This window comes from Enhydra lutris, unplaced genomic scaffold (assembly GCF_002288905.1).
Source record: "Enhydra lutris kenyoni isolate GAN:26980312 unplaced genomic scaffold, ASM228890v2 scaffoldscaffold13, whole genome shotgun sequence".
NCBI classification, from domain to species: domain Eukaryota; kingdom Metazoa; phylum Chordata; class Mammalia; order Carnivora; family Mustelidae; genus Enhydra; species Enhydra lutris.
Window position 1 is genome coordinate 4190520 of NW_019154097.1, and position 15816 is coordinate 4206335.

Sequence of the window (15816 nt, forward strand, 5' to 3'; positions counted from 1 at the left end):
AGACCTGGGGGAGGGCGGGACGGGGAGGGATGAGGGGTTCCGGGGCCGATGAGGGAGGAGTTTGACTGAAACCTCTGGAACCCGGGCCGGGAGTGGAGGGATCCGTCACCAGGGCAACTGGAACGCCCAGGAGTCTCCGTGGCAACAGCACTGGTCTCCAGAGGAGGCTGCATTGGACCCGGAGGGGACGAGCCTAGAGGGTTCACTTCTTTTAAACGGGTTTGCGGGATCTCTGTGAGAGTGTTTGGGTAGTCTGCGGACATCAGTGGGGACGTCCGTAGGTGTCTGGGCTTGTGAGGGTCTCTGTAGGGTTCCTATGAGATGTCTGTGGTTCTATCACTGGGGGCTGTGAGGATCTGAGGTTGGCAACCGGGCTCCGAGGTTGGGGTGAGAAAGGCAGGGGATCAAGGGGCTGGGGCGGAGTCTGTCCTCGGAGGCCCGCAGAATCAAGTTGGAGACCAATAGAATAGGGCAGGGGGTGGGCTATACTGAGAAGAACCAATCGAGCTGATAGAGGGGCGGAGGGTCATAACTACGTCAGACTGAGGCCGCCGCCGCGGGGCCTGGTTATCGCCCGTCCAGCGCAGCCCGGAGTCGCCCAGGCCTGAACTCCTACCCAGGTCCCCGGCCTGGCCTCAGCCGGCCTGACCCCGGCCCCGGGCCCACGAGGACATCGAAAGCCACTCCCTGGGGGTGGGGAGCGGAGCCGTGGGTCAGCTCCGCGCGCGACCCGCGCTGGCCTGTCCGGCCCCGCCCCCGCCCCGGGCCATGGCCCAGCCCTTGTCCCGGCCCCTCGTCCTATCCTCATCCAGCCCTTGGCCCCCAGCCCCGCCCTCGCCCTGCTTCCCAAATCGGCCCCTGCCCCGGCCTGGGTTCCAGCGAATGCCCAGATCCGAGTCTCAACCCAGGCCCCCTCTTCAGTCCAAGTCCCAGTCCCTGTGGTTGTCCTGGCCTCCAACCCCTCCTTTGCCCTTGTTCCACCTCCTGTCACAAATCCCAGCCCAACCCCTGTCCCAACCCCATTCCCAGTGTTTGCTTAAACCCGGGGCGCAAATCCTGCCCTTGCCCCAGTCCCCATTACAGCCCCTCATTCCATCCCATTCCCTGCCCTTGTTCAAGCCCCAGTGCCCAGCACAGCCCAATCCATTATCTCAGCCTTTGCCCTCATCTCTGTGTTTACCCAAGTCTCTCCCACTACCCACCCCTTTCTCTCATACCCTGCCCCTCTCCCAGCCTCGACTCAGGTCTGGGCTCCAGCTGCCGCCAGCCTTATTGCTGCTGTTGCTGTTCTCTGTCCTTGGCCCAGGGGCTGGTGAGTGCAGAAGCAGGAAGATTGAGGCAGGGATGGGGTTCTGGCAGGGAGGGGTGGACTGGAGGGATTCAGGAGACGTGGGACCTGGGCAACTAGATCATTGGGGAAGAAGTAGGGAGAAATAGGGAGGAGAGAGGTCTTACACAACTGAGAGAAACTGGGAGGGTAGGAAGAGAGGAAATTGTGGGCTTGAGGCTCAGCATGTGCCTAATAGTCCCCAGGTCAGAGACCCTAAGTTTTTCTTTCCTGGTGGCATCCTGACCCTGCTTTGACTCTTGCTTTTCCAAGAAGGAAAACTTGGAAGCTTCTTCTGCAAGGGAAGTTCTATGGGGGAGGCATGATCCTATATCAGAGAGCCTCTAGTCCAGTGTGGGAATATCTAGCCTGAACTTTGAGATACTGGGCATGCATTAAAACAGGGTTAAGAAAACAGTTTTGAGAACAGCATGTAGCAAACAGATGGACATGGGTTAGTTTTCTTCTTGTAATGAGTCTTATTCCAGATAAGTTTGATTTGCTTAGGAATAATTCCTGATACTTTTATTTTATTTATTTTTAAAGATTTTATTTATTTGTTTGACACAGAGAGAGACAGATTACAAGTAGGTAGAGAGAGAAGGGGAAGCTGGCTCCCTGCTGAGCAGAGAGCATGATGTAGGACTCCATCTCAGGATTCTGAGATCATGACCTGAGCCGAAGGCAGAGGCTTAACCCACTGAGCCACCCAAGTGCCCTCCTGATACTTTTAGAGCAGTCTTGAAATATAGAGGCCATTTTATAGATCGGGAAACTGAGGCTCAGTTATGGGGCAGTTTTCCCAAGGTCATACAGCTTGTAAATGGCAGTACTGAGGCTAGAAAAAGTTTCCTAATTCCTGTTTCATACTAGTGTTTTTTGTTTTCACTGCAACATATGCCTGTTAGGAAAATAGACCCAGTTGAGAGAGGACTGAAAGCACAACCTGTCCTGTCTTCTGTCTGCTCACACAGGTGCTTAATCCACAAATTCTTCCTCATTAGCCAATTGTCAGCCTAGGAGCACCATCCAGGGAGCAAGTGATTCGGAGAAGGGGAGGCCCAACTTCTAAATGGGTGGAAAGTGGGAGCAGGAGGGGGTCCTGGCTGTAGGAGATAGGCCATAAAGTTGGCCCCATCTTAAGGAGATGACTGTAGTCTTCACGGCCTCTTAGCCCCCAGTCCCCTCTGGCACTCTAGATAGGATGGAGCTGTGCCTAAGGGAGTCTTTGGCAAAAAAATAACAGAGCAGCTGGGGTGGGAGTTGAGTTTCAGTGAGCTTTGGGGACCTAGTTCCGTGTATAAGCTTGAGGAGATCAGTACAGGCTAAAGGTCATGCCCCTGCAGAAGTGTCCAAGCTCTATATGTGTGTTCACTGGCATCTGGGTACCTATGTGTTTGTGTACCTGAGGGGACTGGGGAAATGCTGGTCATGTGCAGTGTGTATGCATGCTTGTGGTTAGTATGTTCTATGGCGTGCATATGAGGCCCTAAGTCCTCCGAGTACCTATGTTATAGCGTGAGGGGGAGAGTACGTGTTGTGGCCACACATATTCCTCTTCAGCTCTTCCTTCTCTTATAGACAGATCACGAAGTGTCACTTTCCAAGTGCATTTCTTAGTTGGAGGCAGTGCTTGCTGCCTCCCACAGCATCTAGGAGTAATCCATGTGCCCCTAGCCTGACTCTTGGAAGGAAGGGGCTATAGAGGGGCTCAGTGTTGATGACTGCTGCTGGCAAATTAGGCACTCAGTAGAGGTAGTAGCCAAACCAGTTTTTCAGTTTAGGTGAGGGAGAATCTACTATTGAGCCCAGTTCTAGCTTCCATTCCTACCAGCATGGCTTCTTTGTTCGCGAGCCCATTGAGCAAGCATGGGCTGGCTAGGAGAGGATGGTGGCTGACAGCCACAGAACTGTAGGAAGCTCAAAGATGTGGATTAAAAGACGATTGTCCAGAAGTAGGTTCAGGTGCTCTGGGGAGAATTGTAATGAAGTTGGAAAAGAGCTCTGAAGAGGCTCTACTAAGGGCTGCCCTTCATGTTGTTAATAATCCCTGCCCTGGTGGCTGTGTCCTGGCCTGCAGAGGTGCTCTGTGACCTGGTGGTGGTGACAGGTTTCACCTGAGGAGAGGCTGGCAGTGTCACAGGACCATCACAGCACGTCAGAGCACATAGCATGTTAGTAAATACTTTTTGTTGGCTTCAGTCTCATTTCAGGAATGGAAGGTACCTCCTGGGTCTCCTGGTCTATCCTAATCCTTGGGTCTTTTCCTTGGGCTTAGTTGACTATAGTTGCGTAGCTCAGGTGTGCCTTGCCATCCCAGGAAATGACCTTTTGTTTTACTTAGTGCTGTCACTAGCAGGACCAGCCTCTGCCTGTGTGTGTGTGTGTGTGTGTGTGTGTGTGCGTGTGCGTGCGCACGTGCGCATGTGTGTTTCAGATGGTGGTGGAGAATCACCATAGCTTCATGTGGAAGCATGGAACATCCAGGGCAGGTTTGTCTGAGCTTGACTAGGGCTTTACTCATGCTTCCTCTGGGACACAGCTCTGTAGGCCATTGTGGAATGCCAAACCAAAGCTTGGAGTGAATGGGGCTGTGGACACCTCCTCTAGCATTTGCCCTCAGAACTTCTAGGTTCCTCCCACCATGTCCAGTTGCTGCTCACTCACTTTTCCCACCAGCCCATTCTGTGACCTCTGTAGCCCCTGGCCACTTTTTGGGTGGCTTAACCAGTTTCCCAGTTCTCCAGGCCTTGCCATGTTCCTTTGAATCACAGGGGTTTTTTTTGTACTTGTACTTTTGTACTTTGTGCTTATCCATTGTTTCCCGAAAGTCATTAGCTGCTTTTCACCACCGGTTCTCTGAGGGTCTGCCCTGAGGGCCTGGCCAGTATTTCTTCCTAGCAATAGCAGTGGCCCATCCCATGACCCATCCCTAGTACCAGCTTTGGGGAGGAGAAGCTCTCCCCTAAACCCAGCAGAGGGTGCTCCAGAGCTCCACTTCCTTGTAAACAATAGTAGCCAGGCTATTCTGCTCTTGGCTTCCAGCTTCCCTGTTATCAGAGCTTATTTCGAAAGGGGGCAGGTTTTCCTCACTGACAGTTGAGACTGATCCTATGGTCTGAACTGGACTGACTAGTCCTTGGCTTTGAAGCCATAGCTTTGAAGCTGAGCATAGGCCAGTCTAGGGCCAATATTTACATACTTTAGGGCAGCTCCCTGCAGGGTGACCTTGAAGTTCAATAGCACCTTCCTTTCCAGTGTTCCCTCCTTCAGCAACCTCCCTTTCCCAGATGCCTCTTTCTCTGTTATTTCAATACCTCATCTTGAGGTATAGCTCCCATTTCTGGAAGGGAGTTTGTCAGACTAGGTATGCCCTGTGGGTATTTACTATTTGGCTGAAAACACCCCATCGCAGTTTCCCCTCTATCCCCTGCTCTGTCCTGAAAGCTGCTGGCGTTCCAGCCTTCTCATCAGTCCTGGGGGCACCCTTCTGTGCTTCTCTAGGGCTGATCTTAAGTTTCCAGAGCAGTCAGATTCTCCAGAACTTTGCCTGCCATCAGGGACACTCCTCTGTGCCTCTGAGCTACTGGGTGGTTTTCACTGTCAACAGTAGTCCGAGTGCCCATGCATTTGCCTGGAGAGCTGCTGACACCAGCCTCTTTTGCTCACCTTGGCTCTGCTGTGAACAACCATGATCAGGTACTTGTATTTTGACACTTCAGTTGGAGATGACCTGTCCCCCCAAGCCCAAGTGTGAATATTTCCAGGTGGTTTGAGATTCCACTGAGTCACTGACTGACTGCATCACTGGGCCTCCCTCAGGGGAAACGCCCTCTGGTTGCTCATTCTGAATCCTACAGGACCTGATGACTCCCCTCCTCTCCTGGGAGTTCTCATGGTGGCCTACAAGCTCCTGTTTTTGCCTCTGCCACCCAAGCAGGCCCCTTGCATCCTCACCACACTTTCCCCCCCTCGCCCCTCCTGCCCTGAGCCAGGATACAGACAGCTTTTGTGAAGCTTCTGAGGGTTTTTACTGCTCCTGGAACCACAGGGGAATAGAAAGGGGAAGAAAATAAACAAGGAAGTTACACAGTTCAGTGCTGACTCCCAAGCTCCACAGGTGGAGTTCTAGTCTGTTCAGTGGCCAAAGAACCCATGTGCCCCGCCGTCTGCCCCCCCACCAAACACATGCCATTCACACCTCTGTTTTGTTAAGCTTGCTAAGAAGAGAAAAATGACTCTTCAGTGAGGGACGCTGTGGGGGTATATAAAGGGTCCTGGTTTAGGATGTAGTGAGATCTAGGTTTGAATCCTCAGTTTGATCTAGGTTTGAGCCTTAGTTTCCTTATCTGTAAAAACAGGTCATTTTTCGCCCAAGGTCATTATAAGGATTAAAGCAGATGATGACTAGGCCACCATGAGCCTCAGCTCCTGGCTCAGGGAAGAATATTTGTTGAGTTGGTGCTATTGGTGAGGAAGACTGGTGTTTCTGTTGCTTAATGAAAGTACCCTGTGTCCAACCCTGCTCTTTTCTCTCTTGCCTGCTCCCCAGGAGGCCTCTTCCTGACTGACTACTCCACCTGCTCACCCCGAAAGCTGAGTCCATTCCGCTCCTTTGCCAGCACCGAGCTCTTCCACTTCCATGTTCCTGAGGACACATTCCTGGCTGTTTGGAACCTCATCATCTTCAAGGAGCAGGGAGGAACCTTTGGGGACCACTGCCCAGACCAAAGTGTGACTGTGTGAGTGTCTGAGTTAACATTCTGACCCCCACCTCCAACCCTAGAGCACTTCCCAAACTAAAGTGTGACTGTATGAGTATCTAAACTGACCTCCTGGCCTTGTCCCCTCACCCTTGTCCAGACTGAAGTGTGACTGAGTAAGGGACAAGACCCCTGTCTCCTGACTACTGTTTGACTGTGTGAGAGCCTGAGCTGATGTTTTACTCTTTATGCCCTGACTCCTGACCTGGAACGTGTTGCTGCATGTCTCAGTATAGGGAATTCACTTGTGTTACTGGCGATGAGTGACAGTTCTTTCTTTTCCCCGTTTCCCGTCTCCCACCCCATTGCCTATTGTCTTCCTCTTCTCATTCTGGTCCCCCAGGTATTTCCGGTCCGGGGCACCCCCTGTCATCAATCCCCTGCACACACACTTCCCAGGGGACACGGCTGTTCCTGGGGTTTTCTCCCTGACCCTCAGCTGGACACTGCCCAACCGCACCTCAGGCATCTTTAACGTCAGCAGCCCCTTACCTGGGGACTGGTTCTTGGCTGCCCACCTTCCCCAGGCCCATGGCCACATCTCTGTCAAGGTGGGTTGATGCTGCCCAGGGTAGGAGGGGGCCAAAGCTGCTTCTCCATATCTGCTGAATCCCCCCTCACAGGCCACCTGGCACACCAGCCTTGTGCCAGGGTGGGCAACAGCATAAGGGTGGCTAGGGTGGCCCGTGGCTAGAGGCCAGCAGTTTACCTGGTGGGCCAGAGGTCGTGATCTTTTGGAGGCAATTTGGGAGCCTTAGGAGGATATAGTGAGTGCAGCCTTAGGAGGACATAGTGGGTGCTGAAGGGAAAGTGCAGAGTCTGGAGTCAGTCACAGGCCCTGGCACTGTGGAGGAGTGTCCCTGTTAGAAGGTGTAAGGGTTATTCAAGGTGATCAGAAGCCAGCCAGGGACTGGTTATATGCTGCTGCACAAACCCAGGACTGGTCTTGTTCTACATCTTGACTGGTAATAGCCCTGCAGACTCTCATAAGCTCCAGCCCAGTTATTGGTCCATCTGGGAGAAAACATTCCTCTTCTATCATGATTTCAGCTCCCTACACCCTCTGGAAGGCCACAGAAGAACACTTGGGGACAGGGAAATCCTTTCCTGTTAAAAGGAGGCCTTGGGCAGCTGGTGTCTGTCCTGACTGTTGCTTCTCTTTTCTCCAAATGTCAGCTCTGATTTCATAGAATAGAGGTTTTTAAAGTGTGCAGTGTAGGTTCAAAGGTCAGGATGCTTCTCCATTCTGGTTTGGAGGGGAAAGAAATGCCACAAAGTTTTCCTGTCCCTCCCAGGAATGGGCTAGATTTCCTCCTTGTAGTGAGAGGATCTATAGGTTTCTTACTCCTGTCCATTGGCAAGAAGGGAGGGTATGATAAGCTGGCCTTTGGCAGAGTGGAGTGGCTACGTGTGTGGGGCCAGTGGTAAGGGTGAAAGACTGAGCATAAGCAGAGCAAGGATTTAAAGAACAGGATGCTGAAGAACACAAACGCTAGTGGGACTTGGCCATTGATCATTGAAAAGGGCAGAAATTTCCAATCAGGGGAAGATTTGACTCAGCTGTATCTCTCCAGGCTGAGTTCCTTGAGGACAGCGGCGCTGTGACTACACCAAACTCACCTCTCCTCCTCCTGCTATAGCGCAGTGTTCAGAGAAGGTGTTATGATGCTTTTGAATGAGCTGAGAATTACACAGGGACAGGTGCACTGGCACTGCTGTTGTCAGCGATGGGAACTGTGGCTGAGGTCCTATCTTAAGGCCTCAGTGATGGGCCTATTTTTGCTGAAAGGGCTGTCCCAGAGAATTTCTTGTCAAGGCCTGGGAGCCCTGTGGATGACAGCATGTCGGGAACTCACCTAGAAATGGCTCTGGGTTCTAGGTAGGTCTTGATTCTCATCAGACCTAAGGGTTATTCTATTTCAAGAAATGCCTTAGGTCTTTGGCCAAATCCCAAAGAGCCCATTCCTGATTGTAACTTTGATCCTTGATTCTCTTTGTGAGAACTGACAGGAAAAATCTTTCTGAAGCCCTGCTCTCATTATTTAAAAACACTTCTGGATGAGCAAGAGGAATTGGGCGCCTGGTTAGGAGAGGTCAGAACCAGCCTTGACATAACCATTTGCATCTAAATACAGCAAGTGGGGTCTGGAGACTTGGAACTGCAAGCTGGGGGGCTAGCGGGCAGAACTCCTGAGGTATGGTGATATTAAAGATAAGGTGGCACATTTATACCTTGCCCATGGATGACAGCAGACCTGGATATCATGAGAGATGTAGGTCTTTAGTTAAGGCATCTTCTAGAGACTTGGGGGTGAGGGGTGGGCAAGGATCATCCTTGTGTTTCCTCTAAGAATTTGATTATCTTTTGGAATCTTATATGGGCCTCTAAGGATTCTTAAGTTCTCTGGTGAATTCCCTAGACTCCAGCCTGTGAGTTAATTGTCCAGACCATTCCTCCAGGGCTCCGTCTTCTTGACTTGCTTTTTCCTTATATTGTTGTCCTGACTTACTGTGGGTCTTGGCCTCAGGTGGGGACTGAAGAGTCCCGACCATAAGAAGGCAGCACTGTTTCTAGGGCCCTCCCCAGGTTTGGGGATGAGCTCAGACCTCTCTTTAGACATTAGTCCTTGGACACCTGCTTTGTCCCAGACCTTGGATTGCATGCAAGGGACACAGATAAATAAGATGTGTATTAATGAGATACAGGAGATGTTTTAAAAGGACAAAGGAGAAAAGGCTAACTCAGTTTGGTAGTATGGTAGAGGTGGTTTTAAGAAACAGGAAGTGAGGCCTGATGTTGAAAAAGCAAGAGAGGGCATTCCAGGTGGTGGGAGTTAGCATGGGCTAATGTGCAGAAGGGAGAACTGAAGTGGTTCGGTGTGGACTGGTTGTTGGACTGGGTAAGGGAGCTAGAGGAATGAGCAGAGGCCAGATCGTGAAGGACCTAGAAATTTGAACTTTATCCTGAGAGTGATCAGGACTTTTAAGAGGTTGTTAAAGGGAAGTAACTTTTCTGGTCCAGGCCATTCTCCTGAGCTCTGGTCTTACACTTCTGTGAGCTCCTGTGTCTGTGCCACTCACTACCGTATTCCTAGTACCTCGCACAGAGCCTGGCATACAGTGGGGGCATGGCCGATTTTTACTGTTCTTTTGCTATCTTCTCAAATTCATAATGTTCAAAACTGATCTCACTTCTTTCCTTTTCCCCCTTTTCCTGTCTACCTCTTCTGTCTTGACCCATGCCTTCCATTGCCTTGCCTTCTCTGTTTTGGAGCATGTGTTCATTCTGTGAAGCCCAGTCTGCACTGCCGGACTGGCCTTTGGACTATAGGTAACATCTGGCACCACATGGCTCATTAGGGGAAAGTTTTCCAAATGTCTGGAGCAGTGTTCTCCTCAAATGCTTCCTTTTTCCAGCTCCAAGATTTGAAAGTAAGTGAAAGCAGGTAAAATAATGAAAACAAGGATAAGGAAAGCAAAGAAGCAGATAGTAGAGAAGAAAGGATTCGACTGAATCCATCAACCAGACCAAGTGTAACTCTGTATCTCAACTTGAAGAGATTAAAATCTGCTAACAGTGCTCATTCTGCTCTTCCTCCTCCTTCTAAATTATTATATTTGTGTCTCAAATAGGTAATATATGCACCTGGTACAACATTCGAAAGGTACAAAAGACATACAGTGAAAAGTAAGTCTTCCTCTTCCCTTCACTCCTTCCAGTCCCCACTTCCTCTCTCCAGAGTTAAGTAGTAACTAGCTGCTGACTAGTTCCTTCTATTACTCTTTCCTTCTTGAGGTACTTTCTCCTCGTGGCCTTTCTGACGTTATAGAACTGCGTTGATTTTCTCCTGCCCACCACTCCTTCTGTCTCCTTTCTTGGTGTTCCTCTGCTTGGTGCATTTTGTAGGGCCCCAGTGCCTGGTCCTGAGGCAGTTCCTTCTTTATTTCTCCATTCTCTTGCTAGGTGTCTCCAGTTTTAAATACCACCTGTAAGTTTTATCTTCTAAGTGTATTCCATGAGTCCTAATTTCTTTGCATCTTGGACTTTGTATTTAACTGCTTATTTGGTATCTCTATTAGATGTCCAAGAAATGTCTCAGACTTGGCATATACAAATCAAAGCAGAACCCAAACAGAAAATCTCTTTGACTCCAATTCTTCTCCCAGCCCAAGCCTCTTCTCTCTGGTCTTCTCAGTCAATGGCACTGCCATTCACCATTTGCTTAAACCCCAAATTTAGGTGGCATACTTGATTCTTCTTTTCCCTTTCTTTCTTTATAGCTAGTCTGTAAAGAAAAAGTCTTGTTGATTCGACTTCTAAAGTATGCTCTGATGCATCTGCTTCTCTCTTTTCATCCCGAGCATACGTTTCCTGAGCTTTCTCCTGGGCCACCGCAGTAGCCTCGCAGTCGTCTCCCTGCTTGCACTCTTGCCCCCTGCGGTCTGACCAGCACTCTTGTGTGTTGATTGGTGCTGACTGACTGAGGGCCAGAGGCTGTGCTGGGTCCTGGGATATTCCTGTAGGGAAGGGCAAGCATCTTTGGGCATCTTAGTCTGTAAGCCCTATCCAGAGTCTGGCACTGGCCACCCTGCTGAGACCTTCCTCAGGAAACTCAGCCCAGCCATACTAGGGTTCAGTCAAAGGCCTTCCTCCCCAGCTTCTTTCAGACTTATTCCCACCCTGCTTCTCACTTTGGCCCTCCTGGTTTCTCAAGTGTCCTTGCTTTGGCCCCGTTCCTTACATGACTGCTGATGTTGGCTCAGTTTGGGCACTCTTACTTGGCTTATGCCTTGGCAGCTCCTGAAGACCTGGCTTCTGGTGCCCTTCCTCTTGCCCTATCACAGGGTGAAGGCTGCCGCATCTCTGCACCTTCCCTGCTCTCCACTGATTGGATGCTTCCCTCTGTAATAAGGGAGGAGCTTTGATGTGCACATTATATAGTTTAAGGAAGTAGCACATTTTAACCATTAAGGTCATGTCCACTAATCCTTCAGTTAAGCCAACAGCAAGAAAGATGTGGAACAAAGTGTTTCTTCCCCCTGGATTGTCCATCCAGCAAGGAAAGGGGTTACCCCTCACCCTTGAGTTTGCTCACTGCAAGGTTATTCTGGCAGTGACTGCTCCCATAGGAAGTGGGGTTGATGAGATGATGTGTGGTAGTATTTCTGATCCTTAGGGTTTGACACCAAAGATGAAGGACATCTGCTGTGGGTATCAGAGATGGAGGTCTTTTTTTTTTTTTTTTTAAAGATTTTATTTATGTATTTGACAGCAAGAGAGGGAACATAAGCACGGGGAGTGGGAGCGAGAGAGGCAGGCTTCCCGCCAAGCACAGAGCCCAAGGTTGGACTCGATCCCTGGACTCTGGGATCATGACCTGAACTGAAGGCAGACACATAATGACTGAACCACCCAGGCACCCAGAGATGGAGGTCTTTGAGCAACTTAGGTAGGTTGAGGAGCTCTCTGAAAGGACTATATATATATATATATATATATATATATAAAAGACTTTATTTACTTATTTGACAGAGACCACAAGTAGGCAGAGAAGCAGGCAGAGAGAGGGGAGGAAGCAGGCTCCCTGCTGAGCAGAGAGCCCAATGCGGGACTCGATCCCAGGACCCTGAGATCATGACCTGAGCCCAAGGCAGAGCCCACTGAGCCCACCCAGGTGCCCTGAAAGGACCCTCTTTTTGTCACCCATTCTTTAACTCAACAGATTTTTTTTTTTAGCACCTAGTATTTGCCAGGTAGTGTGCTAGGCATTGGGAATGCAGTGATGCAAAAGGCACAGAAGAATCCCAGGCAGAGGGTAGTGAGGTCTTCTGGCCTGGCATCATCAAGGCCTCCTTCCAGCCTTGGGGAGCTTTGCTAGAAATCAGTACCTTGGCTGGCTTGTTCCACAGTATGGAACCCAGTAGGATGTCAGAGCCTGGAACTTTTGTCAGAATGAGGTTTAGAGGTTTGTCTCGGTCAGAATAACCACATAAGTTAACAGTGGCCTCCATTGGGCCAGCATAAGGTCATTTGTCCAGAAGAACAGCAAAGCCTCACCAGGAGCCCTTTCCTCCTCTGACCTGCTGGGGTCAGAGGACTTAGGTAGCTGCACATGCTGCAGAGGACGGGCCATAAGGGACTGTGCCCTTGGAGGAGTGAGAAGGCTCTACGTGCTGGGGTGGTGCAAACTGAGTCTACAAGGGTCAGGGATCTCACCCAGAAGAGCCGCTTACATGTGGCTGTTGTGTCTAGTAATGGAAGAAACCCACCCTGATTCAGAAGGAGCAGTGGTACCTGTGGGTCCCCTGAGGCAGAGCAGTGGGAGGGGAGACAGAAAACACGCTCTGGCTTCATAAACATCAGAGCTGTGTTCATTCATTTATTCAGCAGACATTCGTCTGTGAAGCATGCATTTTACTTTAGGCTTCATGTCTGGAGGAGCAAAAATAAAATAAGACAAGTTTCCTGTTTGCAAATTGCTTACACTCTGGAGATGCCTAGGAGGTAGAGTGGCCCTTCCCTGGGGGTGTTAAAGCAGAGACTGGACCAGCACTTGGGAGGGCTGAGTAGGGAATAAAGGAAATGAGAGATTCAGATTAGGAAGACTGGGTGGGTTTGGACTAGAGGCCTCAGGGAGCTTCTAACCCCAGAAGAGAGCCAGTGTTCTGAGTTCTTGAGGGCTTGGAGGGGAAATGGAGTGTTTTGAAATTACCCCGAGGGGCTGTCTAGGAATGCCCAGGAGGAGGGGTTAGGGTAGAGGAGGTGCAGGCCTGATTGTCAGGATGGCGGTGCTTTGAGCCCCCAAGCCTCAGCCAATGCTGAGGATCATAGCAGATCCTACGCACCTAGGAAAGACAGAGGTGGAGACCAGGCAGGAGGGACTCAGAGCTTAGAGGGACCTCAGTCCTAGTCCTGGGAGCTTTGTCCCCCACCCTTCAGCAGATTCTGTTTGCCTTGCTTTAGTAGCACCCTTGCGGTCTCTCCTCCCACCACTCCTGCTTTTGTCTCAGGGTCTCCAGGATGAGTGTCAGTACCTCCTTCAGCCACAGCTGATTATCCGGCGTTTGCTGGACGTTGCTGTGCTGGTGCCTGGCCGTCCCTCAGAGCAAACCCTCTCGGCCCACAATCGCTCAGCACTGTACAAGTAAGTCGAATACTCCCCTGAACCTGACCCTTTCCCTCTTCTTTCCCTGGCCTCAAAGAGAGAACAGTATTCTCTTGGCTACTCAGCCTCTCTACCTGTTCCTACTGTTCCACTGGACAACCTGGGCTGTGGGGTCACCCAGAGCCCCCAGGGTGGGTTGGACCCCTGCTTCCCTCCCAGCAAGATGGGAGGAAGCAAAAAAAATCTTCCTGTTCTCCTGTTTCCCCATCCCTCCGTGCTACCTTCTTCCTAAGCATTTTCCTCATTCTGGTGCCCCTCTCACTTTCTCACCTTTCTTACCCCCAACCTCCCTTTTGCCCAGGGTCTTTGTGCCCAGCTTTACTTACAGGGTTTCAGCACAGCTGGTATGTGTGGGGAGCCGCGGGGCATTGGCCTGCCCCCTGACATTGCGCCTACGTCCCAAGGCCCCACCCCTGCACAACTCAAGCTCTTTGTCCTGTGGCGGTGCCTCGGTGTGCCAGCTGGAGTTGGCACTGCCCCCCTGGGGGCATTGGGTCTACGTGCGTGTGGAGATCCCATCCCGGGGTCCTGGCAGGACTGTCCGGTTCCAGCTGTGCGTGCGGTTGCAAGGTCAGAAGCCCCACATCTGCCTTGGCCACTCAGCCTGTGCCGACATTGGTGGCTGAGAAGAGGCAGCCATGGTGGTTGTGTTCATTGACCCTCTGTGATGTCCCTGTAATCTCCCCAACTCCCCAGGCTCCTTCACACTTCCTAAAGCCCTTCCACTTGGATCTTCGATTCATTGGAAGGCCTTTGGATATTTTTTTGCATTTGTCTGGGGCTAAGGGACCTCATTACTCCCCTTGATTGAATCTCGTTCAGTTTCCTGGGGGTAGGTGGGGGCATCTAAAACCTCTAGGACACTGTCCTTGCCAGAGCCCATGCAAATCTGTGAGAGAGCCCATCATCTGTTTCTACAGTGTCTTCACTGTCCTTGGGGAGGGAGAGATGACCTTGACTCCCTCCACATGACATTCCATTGGCAGTGACCGCTAGGAACCTCCCCGGGGCCCTATCTTGTGACCCTGGATGCCCCATACTTCCAAGGGACATTTGATTCTAATTCTCATCCCTCCCTACCCTTTGCTAATTACTATCTGGCTCAGATCTGGTTTGTGGGGCTGTAGGTCTTGTGAGGGCAGCAGTCCCCAGCACTGATTTCCTCTGCCCACAGAGTGCCCACAGCCCAGCTTGTCCCGTGTCCTCGTCCCTGGAGCTGCCATGAACATGCCCCAGTCACTGGGCAACCAGCCACTGCCCCCAGAGCCGCCTTCTCTGGGGGCCTCTGCGGAGGGGCCTGGGGCCACATCCCCACCAGAGCACTGCTGGCCAGTGCGCCCGACACTGCGCAATGAGCTGGACACCTTCTCCGTCCACTTCTACATCTTCTTCGGCCCCAGTGTGGCCCTGCCCCCTGAGCGCCCTGCAGTGTTTGCCCTGAGGCTGCTGCCCGTGTTGGACAGTGGAGGCGTCCTCAGCCTGGAGCTCCAGCTCAATGTGGTACTCTTGGTGGAAAGTGGGGTGGGGGGGTTTGCCCTGGAGGGGAACTTGAAGGAGAAGATGTCAGGGATGTAGGGGTTCTTACTACCTTCTCAAAGCATATCTGGGTTGCTCTGGGCCCACTTTACAATTAGGGACAATGTCTCTGTCCAAGACTGATCAACAAACATACAAACATTCCTGAGTGTTGATTCTACTACAGATAGGCTGGGTGAGCCAGGGCAACTCAGAGTGGGCTAAGTTATCGCAGTTTTATAGGCTAACCTTCTACTTCCCAAGGGCCTCTTTGGCAGGTGTTCACTTTTCTTGCATCTCCTGTGATGGGGAGTTCCCCACCACTTGAAGCCATGCAGTCCATATTTAGACAGCTCTGATTGCTAAAGGCTGTCTTGACATTCCATGAAAATTTGCCTCCATGGATTTCTACCCACCAATCTTTGTTTTGCCCCAGAAGCTATATCCAGTAAATCTATCCTTGTCCTTTTTTTGTTTTAATTAATAGACTTTTTTCAGAGCAGTTTTAAGCGTACAGAAAAATTGGGCACAAAGTATGGGGAGTTCCCATATCCCCCCTCTTTCCCTGCATAGTTTCCCCTATTACTTTACATCTTCATTGTGGTACAGTTGTTACATTCCTATCCTGTTTAGCAATCCTTCAGATGCCCCTCATCTCCCCAAAGCCGAACAACCTCAGCATCTTAGACGTCTCCTCATCCTCTTCTGTCTCCTCTGGTCCTAGTGTCTCTGAGATAAGTGATCCAAGGGGCTTTGACTGAGGCGGCATGCGGTTTTGTGCAGCCTGAGGTCAAGTTGCCTTTTTGAGCTACCACATCACACTGGGGGATTACCTGGGGTTGTGGTGAATTAAGATCTCAGAGTCTTTTCCTTTTTTCTTTTTATTTTCTCAAACCAGCTATATACATTTACTTTCTTATTATAAAAGTAATAGGATCACAAGTCAAAGCTTTGGAAAATTGAAGAAGACCTAAAACTGTGTGTCTTCTCAGTCCTTTTTCACATTAAGTTCTGTGTTTGTCTACTTGTCACTAAGGAACACAGT

The 15816-nt window shown here is 50.7% G+C and overlaps 1 protein-coding gene across 6 annotated transcripts in view; it reads left to right on the forward strand.

Annotated features, from left to right (window-relative positions):
• The window catches only part of LOC111145921 (transmembrane protein 8B), a 40456-nt gene that overhangs the window by 13323 nt on the left and 11317 nt on the right, over positions 1-15816 (forward strand). For 2 of the 6 annotated variants that reach the window (XM_022501230.1, XM_022501231.1), the window contains exons 1-6: positions 845-1312; positions 5880-6069; positions 6434-6641; positions 13102-13235; positions 13558-13826; positions 14431-14756. In XM_022501230.1, coding sequence (XP_022356938.1) covers positions 883-1312; positions 5880-6069; positions 6434-6641; positions 13102-13235; positions 13558-13826; positions 14431-14756 — 1557 coding nt within the window. In that variant the 5' untranslated portion in view covers positions 845-882. Of the gene's footprint in view, positions 1-844; positions 1313-5879; positions 6070-6433; positions 6642-13101; positions 13236-13489; positions 13827-14430; positions 14757-15816 lie in introns of those variants that run through there. The other 4 variants (XM_022501234.1, XM_022501232.1, XM_022501236.1 and 1 more) reach the window with 3 other exon arrangements.